The sequence below is a fragment of the Bubalus kerabau genome, chromosome X (assembly GCF_029407905.1).
Source record: "Bubalus kerabau isolate K-KA32 ecotype Philippines breed swamp buffalo chromosome X, PCC_UOA_SB_1v2, whole genome shotgun sequence".
Lineage (NCBI taxonomy): Eukaryota > Metazoa > Chordata > Mammalia > Artiodactyla > Bovidae > Bubalus > Bubalus kerabau.
Window position 1 is genome coordinate 21,372,193 of NC_073647.1, and position 25,888 is coordinate 21,398,080.

The 25,888-nt window shown below is 41.5% G+C and overlaps 1 protein-coding gene across 4 annotated transcripts in view; it reads right to left on the reverse strand.

Moving 5' to 3' along the window:
• The window catches only part of GPC3 (glypican 3), a 460,817-nt gene that overhangs the window by 47,349 nt on the left and 387,580 nt on the right, over positions 1 to 25,888 (reverse strand). For 3 of the 4 annotated variants that reach the window (XM_055565176.1, XM_055565177.1, XM_055565178.1), the window contains exon 7: positions 13,453 to 13,612. The exons of the other annotated variant lie outside the window; for it this stretch is intronic. In XM_055565176.1, the coding sequence (XP_055421151.1) occupies positions 13,453 to 13,612 (160 nt within the window). The remainder of the gene's footprint in view (positions 1 to 13,452; positions 13,613 to 25,888) is intronic. 4 annotated transcript variants of the gene reach the window in all.

The following is a 25,888-nucleotide window of genomic DNA, read 5'->3' on the forward strand; positions in this document are numbered from 1 at the left end:
GAGAGAAATTTTCTCCCACTTGTGGTAGAAAGAGCTATTGATTCAAGCCTAGAAACTTTAAGGTTGAAGGAAGGAAAATAATCTTTCAAAGCACTCCCTTTACCCCATGATGTGCTGGTAAATGTTTAATAACTGGCTCTCTCTCCAAAAAAAAAAAAAAAAAAGCATGCATGTTGGCTTATTTTAAATTTTGTTGGAATAAAGGATGTGGGTCATACAATTTACATACCATAAAATCTATCAATATTCTTTAAACTCCAAAAAAAGCCAGTTGGTTTTCATAGAATGCTTTCACTGACTTTTGCCAGACTCTGGCATCTGTAGCCAGGCCAAGGTTGCAATTGACAAGCAAGTGTAGTTCCTGCAAGAACACTGCTTGATATATTGGTTTACATTAAGGAACAGGACAAAAATGAAATAACAAAGACTTATGTGGGAACATCACTCCTTTATCAATGACAGTAGTGACTTTTCTGCTAAATTGGATAATAGTTTTCAAATAGTGGAAGAATAGTTTCTCGATGTATTGTGCTATTTATTCACAACAAAATAGCTACAGAGACAACCCCATTTAAAGTTTAATCTGCACTGCTAACATTTTTTTCCATCACTTTCTTGACTCTAGATTCTTGACAATCAACAAACCAATAAGTCAAGCCCTCATTTGTAGTTTTCAGTGATTTCTGGGGTGTAAATATTTCTGTCATGGTCAATTTCAAGCTAATGATGTGAAGACACTACACACAGAGTTGGGAAGAGTAGAGAGTACTTCTACCACTCAGGCACAAGGAGACACAGATAATGTCAAAAAGGCATAGGTAATGTCAAACCAGTCAGTTCTAAAGGAATCCAACCCTGAATATTCATTGGAAAGACATGCTGAAGCTGAAGCTCCAATACTTTGGTCACCTGATATGAAGAGCCAACTCATTGGAAAAGACCCTAATGCTGGGAAAGATTGATGGCAAGAGAAGAAGGGGATGGCAGAGGATGAGATGGTTAGATAACATCACTGAATCAATGGACATGAGTTTGAGCAAACTCCGGGAGATAATGAAAGACAGGGAAGCCTGGCATGCTGCAGTTCATGGGGTCGCAAAGAGTCAGACGTGACTGAGTGACTGAACAACAATGGTAAAACTACTAAAATAACCAGGATCTGATGAATTTTGAATGGCTTGTTTTTAATAGAATATAATTATAGCTATATAGAATTTAATTTTTAAGAATGGCTATTTTAAACAACTGAGTCATGAAAATTCTGAAAAGAACAGTTGGCTCATGTGAACCAGTGCAAGCCAGCAGCGGTACCCCACTGCCCCCACCCCCATCTAGACTGCTGCTTGAGTCTATTCCACCTCTGGGTCCAAGGGTAGGGAGCGATCCAAGGCAGAGACAGACAGCGGGTTACTTCTTCCCGCTCAGAGTGGGGTCTGCTGCTCTTTACTGCCAGTTTTCGAGGACATAAGTCCAGAAGTTGCAATAAGCACTTAGACATTTTTATAGCAATTTGACAGAGAGATTTTTTAGATCTGCTGAGTCTCATAATTACAAACTGTGGCTTTTATTTTTGTAGGCCTTTTTATCATTTCCTTTTATTATGTTGTACAAAAGTATTGGTCCATGACAGATTTGGGAGGAACAACAATTGCAACAAAAAAACAAACTAAAAAAATACTCTGGTTCTTCACTAGAGAACCTGAATGTACTGGCCTATTCTTTGAGGCCAGAGTTGGAAGGGAGAGTGGTGGAGGAGATAAGGGTGAACTGGACAACCTTAATATTGACCATTCAGCCATTAAGGATAAAGAATTGTAACTGGAGGAGGGTCCATATCCCAGTTTGCTTTTCTAACATGAGGCAGGAAGCTACAAGCCTGGAAATAATTGGGGAGAAATTAGAACTGGATTCTCATAGTAGTAAAACAAATCTAGAGGCTGTGAGTGACAGACAGGATGTTGAAAAGAATTGCTCCCTGGAAGAGTCTGCCATTTGTAAGGATCCATTTGCTTAGGAAAATAGTTGCAGAAAATCATAATTGGTGACAGGTGCTCAAATACAACCAGAAAATCTCTTCTCCACTCCTCTTTCTTTCCTGGAGCCTGAAAAATTGCCTCATTGGTTTGCTCCAACAACTTGGTTCTCTTTTGTTCTACTTACATGTCTGCATCATAAAACCACAGCATCTCAGAGCTATTCAGGACCATGGAAGTCAAGAGCCCCTAATGTAGGTATTTATCCATTCTCTGACATTCCACTCTACCCTCACACCAAGCCAATGTTTCTGATATATAGTTGTTCATTCACTCAGTCGTGTCCGACTCTGTGACCCCATGGATGGCAGCACGCCAGGCTTCCCTGTCCTTCACTATCCCCCAGAGTTTGCTCAAACTCATGTCTATTGAGTCGATGATGCCATTCAACCATCTCATCCTCTGCCACCCCCTTCTCCTTTTGCCTTCAATCATTCCCAGCATCAGGGTCTTTTCCAATGAGTCAGCTCTTTGCATCAGGTGGCCAAAGTACTGGAGCTTCAGCTTCAGATACGTGGTTACTCACTCTCTAATCAAACACCTCCAGAGTCAGGAAGCTGATTTCCTAGAACAATCCATTCCACTGAAGAATTGCTTAAAGTGGAAAGTTTAACCTTTTTGTCAGTCAAAATATATCTCCTTATAAATTCCAAGTATCGGTTCTAGATCTATTCTCATCTTCCATATGCAAGACCTCTAAATAGTAGAAAGTGAAAGTGAAGTTGCTCAGTCATGTCCGACTCTTTGTGACCCCATGGACTGTAGCCTACCAGGCTCCTCCATCCATGGGATTTTCCAGGCAAGAGTGCTGGAGTGGATTGCCATTTCCTTCTCCAGGGGATCTTCCCGACCCAGGAATCAAACCCAGGTCTCCTGCACTGCAGGCAGACGCTTTACCATCTGAGCCACCAGGGAAGCCCCCTAATTCTCCTCTTGTAGAGACTGAATGCTGGGACTTTTTTTCAGTTGTCCTTCCATTGACCCTGTTTGCAGATTCTTCTCCATCCTGCTCACTCTCCTCAGGATGCACTCAAGGCTACAGACTCACAATGTCTCACACAGTGTATCCTCCCCCTCACTGGAGGCCCTACCCCGGTATTGACTGGAAGAGGGATCTCTTGTCTCTTGGCTCACAACTTCCATTGCTAGAAGGATACTTTGAGGAAGCTAATGAAAGAAGCTTCCCAGGAGGCGCTAGTGGTAAAGAACCCGCCTGCCAATGCAGGAGACATAAGACTTGGGTTTGATCCCTGGGTCAGGAAGATCCTCTGGAGGAGGGCATGACAACCCACTCCAGTATTCTTGCTGGGAGAATCCCATGGACAGAGGAGCCTGGCGGACTACAGTCCATGGGGTCGCACAGAGTCGGACATGACTGAAGCGACCGAGCACACACACACAATGAAAGAAGCAGAGCGCGTGAAAGCTACCAAGTAGGATGCAAAAAGAAGCAAATGCTGACAAGTAAACCTTGCCCATGGATAACTGAAGTATTTATCAAACACCTACTGAATGACAACTGGGGCAAGGCAGGAGAAGGAAGCAGAGGTTGGTGACTGATTGCTGATGACAAAGACTTGCTTTCTAACCTCTGAGAGGCACATCATTAATCAAAGAAACCACTTCATTCGGAAAGCCATCCTGAATGTGCTAATGAGATTGCCCCCTGGTTTAACAGAGACTGTTCTCAGACACCAGAATTTGCAGACTAGCCTTGACTCCATTTTTGTTTACTTGGTAATTATATTAGTGCTTAAGTCCACCAATGAGCTACAAATTAAGATTCTGTCTGCACAGGTATTCCCATTCTCATCTTTAAAGGTTTTATTTACCATCACCCATATCCATTAGGATTGTTTTAAAAAAAATCAAAAGGCAGTAAGTAAGTCTATTTAGAAATATCAAAAACCAGTAGTGCTTTGGATCATTTTTCTGGATCATTAAACATCTCTTGGACAGGTGTGTACGTAGGCAGGGTCTGTAAGAAGATTTCCTTTCAGAAAGACTAACAACAAAAACTGCCAGTAATGTCATTCCTACCAAAGGAAACTGGAACTCTCCTGTCCCTGGCACAGGCAAATAAGAGGAAGAAAGTACCTCTGTTCTTTTCACCATATTAACAAAGTTAACAGACAGCACTGTCTGAATTGGAAAGAGACTTGATAACATGTGTGTGCACTTGTGCAATGCGTGTAGTTTCAGGGGTTTTGTGGAAGGTCAGTGATTGTAGGGCAGCTGATGACTCTGAGTCCCTCCTCTAAGAATGGGACCTCAGCCTGGCTTCATATCTAATCTCCACCTGCAGCCCCTGGGACTGTGCTCACCACGTGCTCTCAGCTTCTCCCTTGTTCTGCAGGCTCATGATTCCTTGCTCCCCTGGGGTCCTCTGATTTGGCTCCCTCTAGAGTCCATCGTTCATCAGGAGAATGTAGGGCCATCACTCAGGTTTGATTAGACATTGAATCTCTCTTTCTGGTGCTCCCAGATCCCTTGGGGATGAAGTGAGGATCCCTTCACTTCTCTCTGTCAGCTCAGGTGGAGGCTCTGGGCTGGCCACTTTCGTGCTGGTTCTGCTCTTTCTTTTCTGCTAGTAAGTATTGAACCTCCCCCTCCTATTCCTTTCTAGTCACACTAGATCACAGCAATTAGTTGAGGCTGTCACTCAAGTGGCCAACATGGCTTCCTCCAGGGGAATCAATCACCCCATTTAGCCACATTCATATAGTCAACTGTTTCCTTTTAATTTGAAAATTGATGACAAAATATAATACAATGGTCACAAATTGCTCACACTATCCCCAACACTCCCCCAATTCTTACAGTTGTATGGAAGGTCTACCAATAAGCAGAAGCATTATAGCATTTCCCCTGATAAAAGCCTCATGGCCTAATGGTTCAGAGGGCAGTAGACCCACAAACGTGAACCTCAGCATATGTCCTTTAAAATAACAAGATGGTAACTTTAGTTTTTACCTTTCCTTATTCTCATCTTCCACCAGCTTACCTGAAGTAATTCCCTAGTCAACACTAAGGCGTGGGGATGGCCCCTTTCTGGGTACACTTACTCAGTTGGCTGGTAATGTCACTATGAAAGTTTGCATCCAGATCCCTCTGCGTGAGCCATGGGAACTGCACAAAGCTCTGGGGTGAGGTGGGAATGGCTGTCTTGTCCATGTATTAGCCTGAACCACCTGGTCTGTGTCTGGGAGAAAAGTGCTATTATAGTGAGCTTTGGTTCCTTCAGCTTCCCTATGGCATTTGATCTCTAAAAGAGAAGATCAAGGCATGAAAGCAGATTGCTTGTAGCTAAGAGCAAGATAGAATGGAAAGAATCAGGGGCCCTTTCATGACCCTACCCAACTCATTGTCCTCCCCTGCCCTGACTGCCCTACTAACACCAAAGAAAACAAAACATAACTAGCTGAGATTCTTTCAAGATGTACATGACTACTACTTTTGTGACTGGTTATTTGCACAACTCAGCAGACATATTTGTCATTGTTTAAATACCTTCTTACTGGGCTAAAAACAAGTTAATGAGCAACTGAAAATGCTACCCTGGGGATGAAAAAAAGAGGGAGCACATTATAGTGAAATTTGTTGGCCAGAACATTGGGAATTTAATTTATTATTCTTATTTTAGCTGTAGGCTTTTGATGAATAAAATTCAATTATGACCCCATGGTACCAAATAATATTAATAATGTTACCCTAAATGGGTAATTGCTTTACAGTTTATAAAGTATTTTTATATTCATTATCACATGTGTTTCATTCAATACCATATGAAGTGGGCAGATCAGGAAATAATTTATTATTTTTGCATATGAGGAATATGAGGCTCAGAGGAGTTGAGTGACTTTGTCCAAGTCCAACACTGGGAGGTAACAGAGCAGAACTGAGACTCAGTTTGTCTGACTCCACAGATGAAATGCCCTCCTTCCCGTGATATCTCAAGCTTCAGCAGCCTAAGGGTAGGAGAGTGTCCCGATCACCCATCAGATGGGACCTACCTCCCAGGGTAAATGACAGGGGGTCCACTTATGCTGAGATCTCATGGTTGAGGGACTGATATCCTAAGGAAGAAGGCTGAAGGGAGTCACTACAGGATCTTAGCTGAGAATTTCAGAAGTGCACTTAGTGGTTAGCAACTTTCAACATAAGTGCCAAAGATCTGACTGCTGGGTTTCCAAGGAGTGCAAAGGAAGTGAGATCAGGTCATTCAAACTATAGAATACATTGTGGGAAAACTGCCATAATCTATTCCCGGACTTGTTACCAGCAGGGCAGTATAAATCCGCACATATTTTGAGCTCTGAACAGGACTTGATGACTTTCCCATTAAAAAAATCCAAGGACATTTCATTCTCCTACAAACCCTGTACTCATTCTTCAGCAGGCAATATGATTTGTTCTAAAGTGTGAAAAATTTGCAGATGTTACCCATGATCAAAGGCCCATTTTAGAGTTCCTCCATTAATTTTACCCTTTTCACCAAGCCAACCAGTCAATGACTTACACGTGACTACCAGCCCACATTTGTGAGGGTTTGAATTGACAGTTCAGAAGAACAGTTTAAGCCACTGAAGCATCCTTCCCTTATTCTATGTGCACAAGTGTGTTAGGAATCGGAGTATAAGGCTACATCCACTTAAAAAAAAAAAAAAAGAATGAAAATCATTGGCTTAAAAATATTTTCTAATCTCTGTTTTTAGCAAGAGGAGAGTCATTGTTCTTTTGCTTCTAGATTGTAAAGTAACTGTAGGGAGGGAGTATGGGGTGCAGAGACTCATGGGGCTCACAGCTTCTCTCCAGAACTGCTGGGAAGGGGTGACTGGAAGGGGTGGGGAAGCAGCCAGCTTCTGTCCCTCCCAACAGCTGGGGAAGACAGAGAGGAATGGTAGAAGGGACCTACTGAGACTTGGATTCACCTTCCCTTCCAGTCAGGGAACAAGTGTCAAGTTTTCTTTTTTCAGTCCTCACACTGACATGAAGAGACTGCATGTTTCTTGAGGGCAAATATTTCCACAAGAAACACTGGCTGAGTATGGCAGGAGACTGCCCTTTGGCTCTAGGGCTGGTTCAAGTCCTAGGCCCGAGGTATGTTCCATGGACTGTTCTCCTCACGCTGCCACCAAGCAGCTGAAGCCCCTCTGCCTCCCAAGGAGCCACAAGGAATGTTCCTATATTCTATGGTCTGTTTCTGCTTTCCTCATCCAAAGAAATCAGCTTTTGCAGTATCCATTCTTTGGCCCAGCTTGAGACAAGAGCCTCTTTGTTTTCTGACTCGCTGCTATAAAGATGTTAGGCTCGCCAGCATGCTTTGGCTGTACCCACAGAACAGCACAAGCTGGAGCAAGAAGAGGTCCAGGAGAGACAGGGGTGAGGGAGTGCTAACACAGATGTCTCTGAGACAGGTACTTCTTGCTGGGAGTTTTTCTGTGAGCATAAATTTCAATTGTGTTTCCAACAGCAGGTATGCACATATGCACACCTACATGTGTGTGTGTGTGTGTACATGTGTGCGCATGGGCATGTGTGTGTGTTTTCTCTGTGGGTGAGACTTGGCGGACAGGAAGCAGATGCTTAAGATGCTTAGTCATCATGTCTTGGCCAGGGACACATGGCCAGAGCTTGCAAAGCTTCTCAGGGCTCAGCCCCAGCCAAAGCTCTGCGAGTTGCCAGCTACCCAAACAGCTTACAATAAGAGCTTTGACAAGGCCAAAAACTAGGAACAATGCTGATGGCAACCTGGCAACAAAACAGTCATCTTATTGCACCAGGTCCATCATGGATGATCTATCTTTGGAAGGGAGTCTGAACATGGGTGTTCAATGCGAGTGCTTTATAACTCATGCACTAAATTCAATCTTTTCAGAAAATACATGCTGAACTAGGGTTGCTGAGAAAGCCAAAGAGCTTCCAGAGACTTTGGAATAATAATAACAGTCCTCTGGTTGTTATAAATATTTGTAGAGCTTCATAGGTTACAAAGCACTTTCACACTTATTATCACCTTTGATTTTCACAACCACCCATTGAGGTAGGCAAGTATGATCATCCCCATTTTATAGCTAAAGAAACTGAGGCTCAGAGCAGCTACATAACTTGCTCAAGGTCCCACTGTAGTAAATATGCTAGGACTAGAACCAAAGTATCCTAACCTATCACAGAGATGATGGGCCTTGGGCCTCTCTTATACTCCTTAGAGTACTTAGCTCAATGCAGGGACAGGTTAGTGGCTTCTGGGATGCTTCAAGTATTAAGCCTAAATGCCACAAGAGTTCAATTAGAAAGTGGTAACGACTAAACAAATCACCTAGGAATTGTGTTAATATGACCTCCTGATTCAGTAGGTCTTGAGGTGGGGCCTAAGATCCTGCATTTCTAACAAGCTCCCAGTTGATACAGATGCTGTTGCTCCATGGACCCCACTTGGAGTAGCATGGAGTAAGGGGAGCTTGCAGAATGTCGGTTACCTGGCTTTAGTTGCCTTTTATGGGTCTTAAATAAACCAAAAAATAAGGCGATTAATTCTGATCTACATTTGCAGGCTCTTGGAGTTCCCATAGGTCAGTAGCAAGAGCAACACGCCAGGTGCTTTAACAGTAGGTAACATTTTTGGAGTGTTTACTAGGTCCAGACCCTGTGCCAAGTGCTTTGCATGGATTATTTTATTTAATGGCCACAACACTATGAAACAGGCTGAGAAAAGAGGTAACCCTCCAAAAGGAAAACATATTAGCCTTGTTTTGAGAAGTGAAAGGAATAGGTCAGCTGTAACTGTGGGTAAGAAGACATCGTTTAGTGGTCATCTCAGCAGCAATTAAATCCAACAATCGGAAAGAAGGGTCAGACTCCAAATTCAGAAAGAAGAATTATAGGAAAAAAGAGAGCACTTGGGAAACTTTAGGATGAAGACTTTTAAAAGTGAATATAGCTCAGAAAGCCTGGTTACTGCTCAGAATTTCTTATGAGTATCCTACAAGTGTGCCGAGGGCCAGGTGTGGGCAGCCCTTGGTAAGAAGCCTGGCTTGTCTGACTGGGACAGTCAAAGGAGCTAGTATAGAGAAAATAAGATCTGTTTTAATGTGTAAATAGCTCAGGAGAAGAACAAAACACAGGGAATCTGCATGGTCAGAAGAAGGTGTCCCTGAAAGACTCCGGTAAGCATGTTGCCAGGGACTAAAGCCAACATCACCACAGACTGTTGGCACTAGCATGGCCAGCGAGAGATGCCTGGGCATTCTCTTCATTTTACAAATGGAGAAACTGACTTCTCAAAGGAGGCAGGGGCTCGTCCTGGGACACATGGGAGTTGGAAGCAAAGCCAAGAATAGAAGCTCCGTGTCCTGCACTTCCTCCAGTGCATCAAAAGCTGGGAATAAGTGAGCCAGGGAGAGCAGCCAGTAGGACTGCTTGCTGGCCAGAGTGCAAAAGAACTGTTTGGGGACAAAAGGGAGACAGGAGAGAGATTGAACATACTCTGAGCCTTGTTTTTTATTTTCAAGTTGTCTTTTGGAGGAAGGAATTTGGAAGCTCTAAATGAGATAGAGGTAAATGCACACAGTGTTCCAAGTCTAGTTGACTAAGTGGATGCTGATGTATCACCAGGATCAGATGGCATCTACCCAGATTTGGGGTAAAATTGTGTAATAGCTGACCAAAGTGTATAGCTTGTTATTCCTAATAGCTATTGTGCCACGAGCCTGGCAGATTGCCAGTGAGTCTCCTCTTTATAAGAAGCATTTCAAAGGGGACTCAAGGAACTCCAGGCAGGTAGGCTCACTGAACATGTTTAGGCAAGTGTACCCTATTGGGAGCAAAGCATCATTTTTTCTGTAAATTAAATTAACCACCATTTGTGTGGCATTTTACAGTTGACAAAGCACTTAGGGTTAATCATGCCTAACTAATTGACTAGAATTCTTTGAGAGGATAAATGTGCATTTGGACAAAGGGAAACCAGTAGATGTAATCTATTTATATTTTGAAAAGGCCCTTGACAAGGTCCCACACCAAACACTCTTTAAAAAAGTTAAGTCACCATGGAATTGGGGAATTGCACTTTGAAATGGATAGGGAAGTGGCTTCTAGGCAGGAGAGCAAGAGGAGGGATAAACAGGGACTTCTGGAGAAACACGAACAGTGGTGTGTACTAAGGATCAGCATGGGGACCAGTTACTAGTTTGCTGAGTCATCTAAGCAGCCTTTAGCTGACCACAAGCTTTTTGGGGGGAGCAAAATGCAAAGCAGATTTGTCCAATAAATGGCCTCTGAAAGCCGACTGCCTGACTCTGAATCCTGACTCTGACCTTAGCCACTGCATGACCTTAAGCAAATTACTCTACCTCTTCCAGCATCAGTTTTCTTATCTGTAAAGTGGGAATAATAATAGTGGTGTTGTGAAAATGACATGAGGCAACGTGTGTGAATTTCTGGCACAGCGCTTGCAGCATGGTAAGTGTCCAATAAACAAAACCTTCTATGAGTTTTACTTATTATGTTTACTCAACATTCTTTATGCAGGATGCCAGGCTCTTGAGTGACCATGTTATGCCTTAGGAATGGACTTTGGGAGACAGTGCAGACTATTTCTTGAACGTATCGGCAGAATTTGTTTTAGTAATTCAGAGGGCAGAGATAAGTATGCAATGAGATGGTTGTGAAAGATTTCATTGAAGGAAACGAACAATTATGGAGCATCCAGTATGTTGCAGATACTGGGACAGATGCTTCACAAACTTTTTCCCTTGATTTGATCCTGAACTAGTTGCTTAATGATGGATGGATCAAATGGATCCCCTTTTGATGGATGAGGGAATGCAGATTTAGCTAGGAGGCTAAGAACTGACCCAGGTCCTGCTAGCGCATAAGGAATAGAGCCAGAATTCAAATACAAGTTTACTCGACCCCTAAAAATATTTTCACTGCATAATACTTGAAATGCATTTTTAGGGATGAGTATAATTCAATAGAAACTAAAAGGGTATGTACATAGAAATAATTGTGGGGAACATTTGAAGACAGGAATAAGAACAGTATGTCAATTCATGCTCCTGGGGGATGAGTATGGTTTGTTCTTTCCGAAGTGTAGGGTTGCTGTGGGGCTAGTGGTGGGAAGTGACACTGGAAGGATACTCTAGGCTAGACCAGAAAGCCCTCAGAACTCTGCTAAGGAGTCTGAGCATAACCCTCCAGGCAACAGGATGGAGCTGAGCTAGGAAGAGGTAGGAGATGCTTTAGAAAGATTAACCTGGCAGCTGTACAAGGTGAATTTGGTGGAATCTTCTGCCTGGGTCTCTGATTCTTTGTTCTCTAATCTGTTAGCCTAAGGCTCTCAATACTCCTGGCTTAGCCTAGAAGCCTGGAGACCACTTAGAATGTGATTTTAGCATAGGCGGGGGTGGGGGATGTGAGGAAAGGAGGATAGAAAGGAAACAGTGAGAGAAGCAGAAAAAAAATGATAAATCATCTACAGAGATTTGGTGCCCAACTGTATATGAAAGGCAAGGGAGACGAGTCAAAGATGACTTCAGTTTTAAGCCTCAGAGACTGGGATAATGGTAGTGGCATTAGAAAAATCATGATATTAAGGGAGGAACCAGTTTGAGATGGTCTATTGTTAAGTTTGATTTATGATACATAGAGTTAGGGGTAATGGTGGGAAAGTCAGGAAGAAGAAAGCTAGTAAGTAGCTGGAGATCTGGGAAGGTAGCTCAGGAGACCAGTGAAGACTGGAGGTAATGATTTTATGAGTTATCCCCACAGTGGTATAATACTTAAAGAATGTTCACGGCAGCATTAACCACACAGCCAAGAGGTAGAAACAGCCTAAATGTGCACTGATGGCTAAAGGAATAAAGTAATCACGGACAGGCATACAGTGGAACATTATTTAGCCTTAAGAAGAGGGAAATCATGTAGTCATACCCTACAATGTGGATGAAACTTGAGGACATCATGCTGGGTGAAATAAACCAGTCACAGAAGGGCCACATGACTCCGCTTCTATGAGGGAGCAAAGTAGCCAAACTCATAGATGCAGAAAGTCAAATGCTGGTGCCAGGGACTGAGGGGGGGGAAAGGGAACTTAGTGTTTTATGGGGACAGATTTTCAGTCATACAAATGAAGTCTAGAGATCTGCTGTACAATCTGTATATTATTATTAATAACAATACTGTACACTTAAAAGTTTGTTATGAGGGACTTCCCTGATGGTCCAGTGGCTAAGACTCTGTGCTCCCAAGGCAGGGGGCCCAGGTTCCAACCCTGGTCAGGGAACTAGAGCCTACATCCCACAACGAAGGGTTCACATGCTGCAACTAAAGATCCTACACGCCACAATGAAGGTCAAAATTCTTATGTGAGGCAATTAAAGACTTGGTACAGTCAAAAAAATAAATATTTGAAAAAGTTTGTTAAGAGGGTAGATTTCATGTTAGATTTCTTTTGCCAGAATAAAAAAAAAAAAAAGAACTTACAGAAATCATTTTTAAAAAATGAAATAGCCAAAGTAGATAAGATATGTATTTTCTCTGGAGAAGTGAGAAAACATAGAAGCTTAAGAAGAGACTCAGTTTCAGGACAGCATATAAATAGGGAAGGAAAGGGGCTGAAACAGAAAGAGGAGCTTGTAGGGTCTCAGAGGCCACAGGCAATAGGATTTCAAGGAGAAGGCTGTGCATTGCAGAAGGAAGAACGGACACCAGAAGTCTTAAGACCCAAGTTGGATTTCTAGCTCTTTCATTTAGGTGAATCTCATTTCTTCTCTGAGCGCCAATTTTCTTGTAGTCATACACTACTTTATCTCTCTGTATAAATGGAAACAAGAATGCCTATCCATACGAAAGCATTTTGAACACTGGGCGAATTGATACAAATGTGGCTTGTTAAGAAATATTTTTTGTTATGGCTGTTTGCCTTCTTGGCAGCATCAGCTCTCTATTTTTCTTCTACTTGTTTTCATGTAGCTGTACAGTTATGTAGCATAGCCTATCAGTATTAAACTACTAGTGGAAAAAACCAAATATGACATTCTCAGAGGAGAAGGTCACCTAATGTCTTTTCTTTGAAAGTTACCCCATCATTGGTTTTTCACTAGGCTCTCAAGATTGCATTTCTTTTTGCATCTCTTTGTATAACTGAGAAGAACCAAGGAAATTTCCAGTAGGAAACAAAGCCAACTGATTTAGGTCAGTTCATTTTAGACAATGAAAAACAGGAAGTTACCCTTTTAGGTCCAGAGAATTTTTAAAAAGCTACCTGAAAACTTCATTTTTCTCAAGTGTCACCTTTCCTTGATGGCATTGTGTGTTACAGAGATTTTAGTGAAGTTATAAAGAGCAGATTCAATTGGTATTTAATTCCCAAGCATCACCATTTTAGCTCAGATTTGAACCAGCACTAATCACTTACCCGCAAGGAAGCGGAGCTGGTTCTTCACTTTCATCATTCCATCACCAGAGCCTCCGATGCACTCATCTTCATCATCGCCACAGTCTCCACTTTCAAGCCCTTCCTCATCAAGGTTTTTATCCAGAACTCTACCTTTGGGTACAGACATGGTCCTCAGGAGCTGAAAGAAAACAACCAGGATTGCAGCAACTTTTCATATTTCTCAGGTAGGTCTAAGACAGTGTGTTTTTAATGGGAAGCATTTTAAAATGTGAAAAAGAGCTACACAGAAAGTTTTAAAAATCATTTTCAAACTTACATAGACATACATTGCTTATACTCTTTAGAGCTGCATACTTCTGGACCTTTCCATAGCATTTGACATGATTCTCCACTCTTCCACTCTACTGCCGCCATCAGTAGCCAGAATGAGGATCGTATCAGAACTTTCCCATGTCTTAAGCCTCCGTGGGAGGAGAAGCCACTGATGAGGAACTAAGTCATGATAGGCAAAGCATATTTATAGGCTGAGAGAACACCAAGTTCAGAAAAGATGCCTGTGAAAGCCCACTAGATCTATATTTACATTCACCTAATTAAATCAGCAAATGCATCCCACCACATGAAGAAAATGGCAGTGACATTTTATACACATTTAGATGAATACTTATAATTAATTGTTTCATACTATGCCCTGACCACTTGAAAAACTTTAAAAAATATCTCCATCTTCTACAGTTTCCATAAGATGCTTTGAGATTCATTCTGCTTTATTGTAGATCATATACCTAATAAGAGGCATGCCTGTTTTGCTCTGCAGTATCTGGCCTTTCAGTCACACAGTCGATGCCTTTTTAATTTTAGGGTGACTTCCACTCCCAAAAGTCTCACCACAGACTCAGAAGCCCAGCTCACAGCATGAGTGGTCTTCTGAGGGCAATTTTACTTTTCCTCACCATCTCTCCCCAAGGTTGTATTCCAATACCCTCTGTTCCTACTGTAGCTTCGGCCCCACCATCCATGTTTAGTCCTAAATATCAGTCCACCTCCTATTTTTAAATAATGGACAACAAAAGATGTGGATATGCAGAAAGTGAGACTTTCGCAATTGCAGAACAAGTATCCAAGAAAAGAAACGCTGCATATTTACACAGGCACATGTTGGTTTCCGTGGCTTTCACTGTCTGTGTTCACTGGCCCTGCAAAATATACTTTTCTGCTCTCCACCTGTGATTTAGCTGTTACACCATGATCTACTTGGAACAAGCTATATACCATAGAGAAATGTGACTCTGCAGGTTTGTTTCCCTTTCTAAGCAAAGAAAGAAAAATCCACAACAAAAAGCTGGTTCTTTCCTGGGCAACAGCCTCTAATGGTATCAGTGAAGCCAACCCCTCTATCATCTTCTACTCCAGCACCATCTCCACCATCAAACTCTAAACACATTTCCTTCTCTACCCTTTCCCCCATCCTACGCATCTAAACGTAAAATATAGACACAAAGGCTGGGATAAGCTAGACCAGCAGTTCTCTAACATTTAGATTTCAGGACCCCTTTATACTCTTATTGGGAATATCATGGAACTTTTGATTATACAGTTGTATCTATCAACATTACCATCTCAGAAATTATAACTGAGAAGTTAAAAGAAATATTTAAAAACATAACAAATAAAAATCCCATAACATGTTAACATAAATAGCATTTTTAATGAAAAAGAAATATATTTTCCCCTGACATAAACCCATTAGAAGGAAGGCTGGCATAGTTTTACATTTTTGCAAGTATCTTTAATATCTAGCTTCATATGATACCTGGATTAACATATCTACTTCTCCCTTCAATCTGTTGTTATATGTTGTTTCAGCTGAAACATTTGCAGAAAATCCAGCCTCTCACAGGTATGTAATGGGAAAAGACAGAAGTATTTTATTAAGAGTAGCCTTTTCAGATAATTCTGGATATTTTTCATTGAAACTACATAAAAACTCAACAAGTGAAAAAGGTTACTTGCAATGTTGAATATGAAACCATATAAGTAAACTTTCCATGTTATGTTACATTAAAATCCATTGGTATGTTTTGAATATCGAATGGGCCTTTTACCCATTTTGTCTCATCATGCACAGATCATCTGGAAAATATTGGTTCACTGAGCTCTGCAGGTCTCCCAAATGTTGACACCTTTCATTATATGATATTTTTAAAATCACATTCATTAACATCACCTCCAATCTCATTTAAAAAGTCTTTGAAGCATTGGGAAGCTCTCAGGGTCATGGTGGTAGATACAAGTTTTCCAAAATTTTAATTTACTCTTTAAAGTTTGAATTTTATCCTTGGCAACAAATACTGTCAGCATTTCCTTTAACTGTCAGGCTCTCTTTGTTCCTTTCAAATAAAATGTCTAACAAATACTCAAGCCTGCATAACCATAGTTTGTCAGTCAGTAAAAAAGGCTAATTTAGCTCATGGCTTAAATAATCTCACAAATGCTTTTCCTTCAGACACATATCAACACAGTTTGTAGCATAAGTACCTTACACGTAAGTCAAATGTCATAACGCAGAATGTATTTTTTAAAGTACACTCAATTGTTAAGGTTTAATATATTAATCATTTTTACTGCCTTAGCAATGATATTCTTAAGTGGAGTGCCTTTTATTTTCCTGCAAGTGTAGTGATTACGAGTACAATTTGGTGTCACTGCCTTGATTCATACTGCGGTACTGACAGTTGTTCTCACTATTGCTTCTGTATCATCAGTGCAAATATCAGCACAGTGAAAAGGCAAATAATATTTAGTATTGTTGTGCAAGTCATTTTGACTGTGTGGGTCCTTGGGTTTCATGGACTACCAGGGTTCATTAACTATTTGAGTACTACTACCTAGACGATGTCATTTCAGTTTGACCAAACCACCCTAATTTCTTCCATTACCATTATGAAATGAACGCGAAAACTGCTTTTGACATACACGTTTTAAGGTCAATTTTGAAAAACACATCTTTCATGTATGTCACAGATTACCTGAATTAGAACTGTTCACATAAGGGGAATCTGTGGTTAGATACAGCTTTGTGGACTTGCTATTTCTCAAGCACATCCCACATCTGTGCCTTTTATTAATCCCTTCAGCAAACATTAATTGAGCACCTAATGTGAGTTGTTTTCATTTCCGTCTATTGAAAGCACTCCATCCTTTCAAGCCAAGTTCAAATGTCACTTCCTTAATAAAGCCTTCTTGGCCACCACAGATGGTCATTATAATTCTCCCTTTCCCTCTTCCAGCACTGCTCCCTGTATCTGTACCTCCCAAATAGCACTTTATGAATGCAGCCTGGTATTATTTATTGTACATGTGGCTTCACTCCACCACCAGACACTGAATGCCTTATTTATCTCTGAACCCCATACCATTTAAAGCAGTGTCTGGCACATAGTTGTTGTTTAGTCTCTAAGTTGTAGCCAACTCTTTTGTGACCCCATGGACTGTAGCTTTCCAGGCTTCTCTGTCCATGGGATTCTCCAGGCAAGAATACTGGAATGGGTTGCCATTTCCTCCTCCAGGGGATTTTCCAGACCCAGGGATCGAACCCTCATCTTCTGCATTGGCAGGCGGGCTCTTTACCATTGAGCTACCAGGGAAGCCCCTGGTACATGATTGGCACTCAATAGCACTGAACTGAAGCAAAAGGAAGTGGCATGGAATATTTAATTCTCTAAGAGCTACTTCCACAACCTCATAAAAAAAGAGAAAGCCAAAGCACAGATGAATTATAGAAAAACTTGTAAATGAATAGCTAAAGGCTTTTGGACGACCCTGGCTGAGATCTGTAGCTAATCTTTGAGAGGCTGTTTTCCAACCTCGTGTACAATGCCTCCAGTATTCTCTGGTATTTCAGGTTTTTTTTAAAAGTGCAATTAAAAAAAAAAACTTTAAAACTTTGCCAGTGAAATTACTTCTTTAGTTCTTAAATTACTCCCACTTGGGTGACAACTTCAGCATTGAAGAAGGATTATAGCACACTTTCCAACCATATTACATACACGTTGCTGATGAGCCTAACCCTCACACATTAACAAAACCAATCCAAACCTAGAAAGCCAATGTTAATGCAAAAGTCTTAAAGGACTCTGAAGCACCAGAGTGTTGAAAGAAGGGTAATGTGTCAGAGATGAGGAGTTGCCAGTGAGGACTGTGGATTTAGTACAGCCTGGAATTTGGCATAGAAATCAAATCAGCTAATTACAATTCACAATATTGACCTTCTCGTTCCCTCTCTCACTCTTTACAATGTCTTCCAGACTGAACGCTCACTTTATGAAAGGAAAGTTATGAGGACCTTGCACAGTTAACTTTAGGTGCCTAATGCTTTTGATTAACTGTTTGCCATTTTCAAAGGACAATATCCTATTAGCTTTTTAAAAGCCAGGGCTCAGAATAATGATTATTAATGTAAACTATCTTATTAAAACACTGGTCTGATGATTTTGCTCCACGACCCCACTGAAACATTCACTAAACCTGACATTTCTGCCTTGCATCATTCGGCCGGCCCTAGTGAGAAGTACCTGAGACCTTTCCACTGCACAGCTTTTTCCATTTTCTACCCTCCTTGCTACTCTGTTGACTCACATGAAACTTTCACAGTTGCTTAAATATACAATCAGTTTTTATTTTATGATGTCATATTTTCATTATGTAAGTATTAAAATAGAAAGATGAAAGAAAGGGATATAAGGGGGAAATTCCAATTTCCAAACTTTAAGAACCAGTGTTTGGTTTTCGAGGGTAGGGTTTGCTTCTAACGGCTGTATTTTTACACAGTTGAACTTGCATTTTAGAATTTAGAGTGACTCGGGTTAGAATCCTGGCTTTCCCCCTCATTAACTTCTTTTCTTCCACTACTAACTTTGCTGCTTAATCTCCCTAAACCTCAATGTCCTCATCTGTAAAATGAGGGAAATGCCTGTCTTCTAGAATTGTTGTAATGAATAAATGTGATCAATGTAATACTTCAAATGTGTTTAAAACACCTACACAGTGCCCTCCGGGGATCTACCAGAATCTACCTAACCATTTTCCTAATTTTGAAAATATTACATTACTTCTAGTTCTTTTGCTCCTATAAATAAAGATGGATCATCAGGAGTATTCAACAGTTCTTTCCATATTTTGGATTATTTCCTTAGTTTCCCATTAGTAGGATTACTGGGTCAAATGGTATGTACATTTTTATGTACCATGAGAGTGAGTCTTCAATTTCCATCTGAATCACCTAGGATGTTTGTTAAAAACTCCAGCTTCCAGGCCCCACCCACAGAGCTTTTAATTGAATAGGTCTGGGGTGGAGCACAGCCCCATCCTGCCCTGTCCCCACCTTCCCGTGAGTGAACCACAGACCACACTTTAAGAAGGGCTACTCTAGTGATAGATAGAGTGCCTGAAGAACTATGGACAGAGGTTCGTGACATTGTACAGGAGACAGGGATCAAGACCATCCCCATGGAAAAGAAATGCAAAAAAGCAAAATGGCTGTCTGGGGAGGCCTTACAAATAGCTGTGAAAAGAACAGAAGCAAAAAGCAAAGGAGAAAAGGAAAGATACAAGCATCTGAATGCAGAGTTCCAAAGAATAGCAAGAAGAGATAAGAAAGCCTTCTTCAGCGATCAATGCAAAGAAATAGGGGAAAACAACAGAATGGGAAAGACTAGAGATCTCTTCAAGAAAATTAGAGATACCAAGGGAACATTTCATGCAAAGATGGGCTCGATAAAGGACAGAAAAGGTATGGACCTAAGAGAAGCAGAAGATATTAAGAAGAGGTGGCCAGAATACAGAGAAGAACTGTACAGAAAAGATCTTCACAACCAAGATAATCACGATGGTGTGATCACTGACCTAGAGCCAGAAATCCTGGAATGTGAAGTCAAGTGGGCCTTAGAAAGCATCACTACGAACAAAGCTAGTGGAGGTGATGGAATTCCAGTTGAGCTATTTCAAATCCTGAAAGATGATGCTGTGAAAGTGCTGCACTCAATATGCCAGACTTTGGAAAACTCAGCAGTGGCCACAGGACTGGAAAAGGTCAGTTTTCATTCCAATCCCAAAGAAAGGCAATGCCAAAGAATACTCAAACTACTGCACAATTGCACTCATCTCATACGCTAGTAAAGTAATGCTCAAAATTCTCCAAGCCAGGCTTCAGCAATACGTGAACCATGAACTTCCTGATGTTCAAGCTGGTTTTAGGAACGGCAGAGGAATCAGAGATCAAATTGCCAACATCCGCTGGACCATGGAAAAAGCAGGAGAGTTCCAGAAAAACATCTATTTCTGCTTTATTGACTATGCCAAAGCCTTTGACTGTGTGGATCACAATAAACTGTGGAAAATTCTTCAAGAGATGGGAATACCAGACCACCTGACCTGCCTCTTGAGAAACCTATATGCAGGTCAGGAAGCAACAGTTAGAACTGGACATGGAACAACAGGCTGGTTCCAAATAGGAAAAGGAGTACATCAAGGCTGTATATTGTCACCCTGCTTATTTAACTTACATGCAGAGTACATCATGAGAAACGCTGAGCTGGAAGAAGCACAAGCTGGAATCAAGATTGCCGGGAGAAATATCAATAACCTCAGATATGCAGAGGACACCACCCTTATGGCAGGAAGTGAAGAGGAACTCAAAAGCCTCTTGATGAAAGTGAAAGAGGAGAGTGAAAAAGTTGGCTTAAAGCTCAACATTCAGAAAACAAAGATTATGGCATCCGGTCCCATCACTTCATGGGAAATAGATGGGGAAACAGTGGAAACAGTGGCTGACTTTATTTTTCTGGGCTCCAAAATCACTGCAGATGGTAATTGCAGCCATGAAATTAAAAGATGCTTACTCCTTGGAAGGAAAGTTATGACCAACCTAGATAGCATATTGAAAAGCAAAGACATTACTTTGCCAACAAAGGTTTGTCTAGTCAAGGCTATGGTTTTTCCAGTGGTAATGTATGGATGTGAGAGTTGGACTGTGAAGAAAGCTGAGCACCGAAGAATTGATGCTTTTGAACTGTGGTGTTGGAGAAGACTCTTGAGAGTCCCTTGGACTGGCAAGGAGATCCAACCAGTCCATTCTGAAGGAGATCAGCCCTGGGTGTTCTTTGGAAGAAATGATGCTGAAGCTGAAACTCCAGTACTTTGGCCACCTCATGTGAAGAGTCGACTCATTGGAAAAGACTCTGATGCTGGGAGGGATTGGGGGCAGGAGGAAAAGGGGACGACAGAGGATGAGATGGCTGGATGGCATCACCGACTCGATGGACGTGAGTCTGAGTGAACTCCGGGAGTTGGTGATGGACAGGGAGGCCTGGCGTGCTGTGATTCATGGGGTCGCAAAGAGTCGGACACAACTGAGCTGAACTGAACTGACTCTAGTGTTACTCCACCTCCCAGAAACCCAGTGAAACCATCTTTGGACAAGAGTCACCTCAGCTCCACAGGTGTCTGAATCCTTAATGCATGTTCTTCAAACCATTTTATTAAAAATCAGATGATTTCCTTTTTACTTAGGTATGGACACCATGACCTTTTGTCTTTGTAGTTAATGAAAATACTCTTGTGTAAAGTGAGTGACTTCAGGATTACAAAGGGAAATATTTAAGTTTCCTTGGAACAGGTATTCACGGTTGTGTGATAAAAGGAAACAAGCCTCAAATAATTACTTAAGAAAATTAGAACCACAGGATAAGAGCAAAAAAGGCTTTCTAGAGTACAGCAATTTCATGTTCTTAAAACCATAACCAAGATAACAAAAGAACACTGCAGCATGGGACAGTGTGATTTGGCCAAAGCTCTTTTCATGCTTGGTTGACAGGAAAACAAAGATCAAACGATGTACTTGTTGTTCTTAGGGGGATCAAATATGCTGAAATTAGAACAGAGGGAAAAAAAAAAAAAAAGAACAGAGAGAGCAGCAATTCTCTATCTGCCTATATGGTATAAGTAATGTGCCTCTTGGAATTATCTTGATTGTAAAAATATGGACTTTATCAGCCACACACTTTGCTAGGACTTAACATATGTTCTTTCATGTAATCCTCAAATCCACACTATCAATTTGTATAAACAAGGAAGATTGCCATCCCCATTTCCCATGTCAAGGGAGGCTGGAAGAGGAGATAAGACTAGACCAAGCACTAAGTAAGTGATAGAGTCCTCATTAAAAATAGAGTCTTCTTCTAAGTCCTCAGGTCTTCAAAAAATAAATAAATAAATAAATAAAAACAAAAAACAAAACCTATGCTCTCTTAGGTAAAGACATCAACTAATGGGGCCTTCCTTCACATTTTTTGTCATCTTGACTTCTTTACCTAAGATAATTTCCAGTTCAATCTCATTTTCTCAGACACTATCCATGAACTATACCTTGATGGGAAAGCCTTCTGTTATTGGCTGGGAGAGCTGGTTGGGGGGACAGGGTGAAGGGGGAGATAATGACACCGGATGCCTCCTGCTTTTTTCCCAGCCTCGCATCTCCTGTGTCTTAAAGAACCAAACCATCGTATCACAAACACATTTGTTTTGAAAAGCTTCAGACAGCTGGTTAGAATAGAATGAAGAATTCCATCACTGCTGCTACATGGCTAAGAGTTTTCTTGACTTCAAGCACTTTAGCATTTTAAAAATAAAGGATAAATAACCAAATATGGGGCTTGGTACATATTTTGAGGATTTAGCTAGTTTTGTCTCTTTTGGCCACTCACATACCTCTCTCTAGGCATTTTTCAAAATATCTGGAATCCAGGTTACCTTTTAAAGCTATTGAGCTGGGCTTACAAAACTGATTTTGAACTATTTGGGTGCTCAGCATTATACAACCTGCAAGGAATGCTTTGGGGGCTCGGCTTTCCATGTCCACAGCGATGTAAATACATGCTTGACTGTTTGTATTTGAGTAGCATAAGCTAATGGGAAACAAATGTAGTGGCTCCAATGAATCCCAGCTTTGGAGGAATGCCATTATTATTTATACGTTGTGCACAGCCACGAGACCTAGGGCACGTGACCTCTGCTTTGCGTGCACAGTTTCTTTGAACTAATGCACCAAACCACAGCCACAACTAATTGGAAACAATTGCAACTCCACACGTTTGAGGAGAAGCCAGAACCAAAGTGCATAGGGCTAGAATGAATGGCTATATAGGCACTTCACACATTGGAGAGGCAATAAAATATAGCCCTTAAGAGTGTGAGCTCTGGAATCTGACCAGCATGGATTTGAATCTCTACTCAGCATACTTACTATCTGTGTTACTTTGGGCAAGTCACTCAACCTCTTCGAGTTTCAGTTTCCATGCCCATAAAAGAGAGGATAATGCTATTTATTAACTTCACAGGGTTGTTGAAGATTTAAATTCAATAGTACCTTTCACCTTTCATAGTCCCATGTATCTTCTTTCATAGAACTTTCCACAGTCTGTAATTATACAGTCCCCCGTTGCACCCCCACTAACAGAAGAAATAACCGTCTGTTTCAATTACCAGTGTGTAGTGCAGTGTTTGGTACAAAGTAAACGTTTACTAAATATTCATTAAATGGATGAATGACTAAATAGAAGAATGGGTACAAAGTGCTTAGCACATTGCCTGGCGAGGCTCAAACGTGTTAACTCTGTTGCTGAGGTTGATGGTGATGATCGTAAAGATGCGGAAAGGGAGGAAGAGGAGAAGCAGTAGCAGGCACAGGAGCCACCATGAAGGGCTTATTACAAATGCTTTGTGAAGCCAAACAAGTAACACTCCATGGCCAAATACTGAGGCACCAGGAGACAGGGTGGGTGAAATGTTTTTAAGAGGCTGGGGAAAGCCTTCTGGATGCTCCCAGGAAGATAAGGGTCTATGCACTAGGGATGCACGCAGAGAGAGAAATGTGCAGTAATAGATAGCAGTGGGCCTGTCAGAGGCTCTATACACTCCTGCCTGGGCATTGCTTCCACTTCTGCCTCTTACCCACAGCACATGCTTTCTCTACCACTTCTAGCTTCCCCGATTCTTACTTGATGTTTGTTAATGTAGAGTGGAAACGTGTGAAAATAAGTCCTCCCAATTCAGTAAGTACCTGGATAGTAAAACAAGCCAGGAGGTAAGAGAAGCGAACTTGGGATGAAATTAAAACTATTCCCATGGGGCTCCCTCCCAGTGGTAGAAAAGGTTCTCTGCAGTTTTAGGAAGCTGTCCACTGCCTTAAAATAAAAATATCTACAATAATATTACTAATAGCTTAGAACTGTAGAGTTTTATAGTTTTCTAAGAGGAGGCAAAGCATGGTGGCTAAAAAGCTCACTCTAGAGAAAGAAAACTTGTATTCAAATCTAGACTTTATCATTTACTAGCTTTGTTACTATAAGCAAGTTATTCTTTCACCTCTCTGAGTCTTATATTTCTTATCTATAAAATGTGTTTCATAATACCTATTCCTATCTCCCACATTGCATTATCATGGGGATAAAATGAGGTAATCCATGTAAAGCACTAAGTTTAGTATCTGGCACATAGTAAGTAGTTACACAATAGTGTATTAAATTTTATATTAAAATAATACATTTATAAGATCTGAATCTCTGAAGAGGATGAATTCTGAATTTTTGGTTCCAGTTAACATTCAGCTATGGCCTGGGTAAGACTTGTTCTGTGGGACACGTGTTGTTTAGTTGCTCAGTCATGTCCGACTCTTTGCAATCCTATGGACTGTAGCCCACGAGGCTCCCCTGTCCATGGAATTGTCTAGGCAAGAATACTGGAATGGGTTGCCAATTCCTTCTCCAGGGGATCTTCCCAACCCAGGGATCGAAGCCATGTCTACTGCATTGGCAGGCAGATTCTTTACTACTGGGAAGCCTATAAGCGCTCAATAAATATTAGTTATTACTATCAGCATTTCATTATTTTTATAATTAAAGGTATTTCTATTTTCTCAGTGGATCCATCTTGCACCCCTGTAAGGCAGCAGGGCAAGTATTATCAGGTTCATTTTTATAAATAAAGAACTTGGAGCTGAGGGAGATATGAGGCAATGTACTCATTTTTACCTTGAAAAAGTTCAAGTGTAGGTACTTTAAGGTGGTTAGGATTTGGAACGGGGCCAGGGAGGAAGGCTTTTGTACTCCAGCATTAAATTGGAAAGGGTATGGCCCTGGGATGAGCACCATTCCTGATACATAACAGGTGCTTAGGAAATGCTTGGTGATCGAAAGAATGAATGAACCAAAGGGCTAACAAAATAAGCAAGCAATTTATTCACCGAATTTTGGTTCTCTCAATCTCCCTCTCTTCAACCCTGGTCTCATAAGCCACTGCTATTGCTTTCGCATGGTTTTAGCTGATTCCTGCCAGGGAGCCCTGGATATACTGAGGCTAGACAGATGTACAGATACACGGAGTGACTGACTGCCAGCAGGTCCTTTACTCCCCCCTGGCTGAGGGAGCCCCTTCCTCTGATAAAGTGGGATAAATTGAAAGAGGAAGGCAGGAAATTAATCTTTTTAAGCAAATGAACCAACTAATTCAAAGGATGTAGCCAAAACCAACCAAAGCACTAAGGGGCTGAACATGGTTCCTTCGGGCCACCTGGTGAGCCTTTGCCAATCCCCAGGTGAGTCTTCTGTTTCTAGATGAGTTGGTCTAATGGGGGTCAGTTCCGTGCTCTGTAATGACCTCCTTTAGTGTCTCTAGCATTACTAGAATGAATCTCATTTTAGGGGTTCAAAAGCCCCACAAACACAGTTCTGGTTCTAAGGCTGGAGTCAAGGCTGGCCTAGCCTCCAGGAGCCGGCCAGATTGGGCTGATTTGCCAGTGTGGCCGCAAAATGCAAATGCAGCAGGGTAACCTTTCAGGCCGCCAAGCCCAGTTTTCCTCGGAAGGCATTCAACCCTGGCCACCACCCTTGTTGAAGATGAGTGACCTTTTTGTCCCCATGTCAGTTTTAAATTGTGAAAAGTCTCAGAGATGAAATGTATCTTCTTTTCTGGAATGAAAACTTACATTGAAGACATCTGTGAAACCCCATAGCTCTACTTGGTTTCCAAAGGAATCACCTTGTTAGACGTGGGAGGGCCACTGACGGAGGGTAAAGGCCCCAGGGTGAGGGTATATTAGGATATCGCGTTTCCTCGGGGAACTGAGGTTACACAGACATGATCTGCACATTTGCTGTTGTCCTAGTGTATAAGTGGGACTCATTCCAAATAGATATTTTGTGGTTATACTTTTGGGAAATGAGAATTCTTGCCTCTAAAAATAACCTCTGTGAATGAACCACAGCAGCTATGTCATCAAGCACAGGGCTTGAAGAGTCAACCTCAATGGCCGGAGTAGAGGGTTCACTATCTTTCAGGAGGAGGCCCACCAAGGGTTAGTGAGATGCCTCTAGTTTTCCTGTGAGAGCTTCCTGCCTTT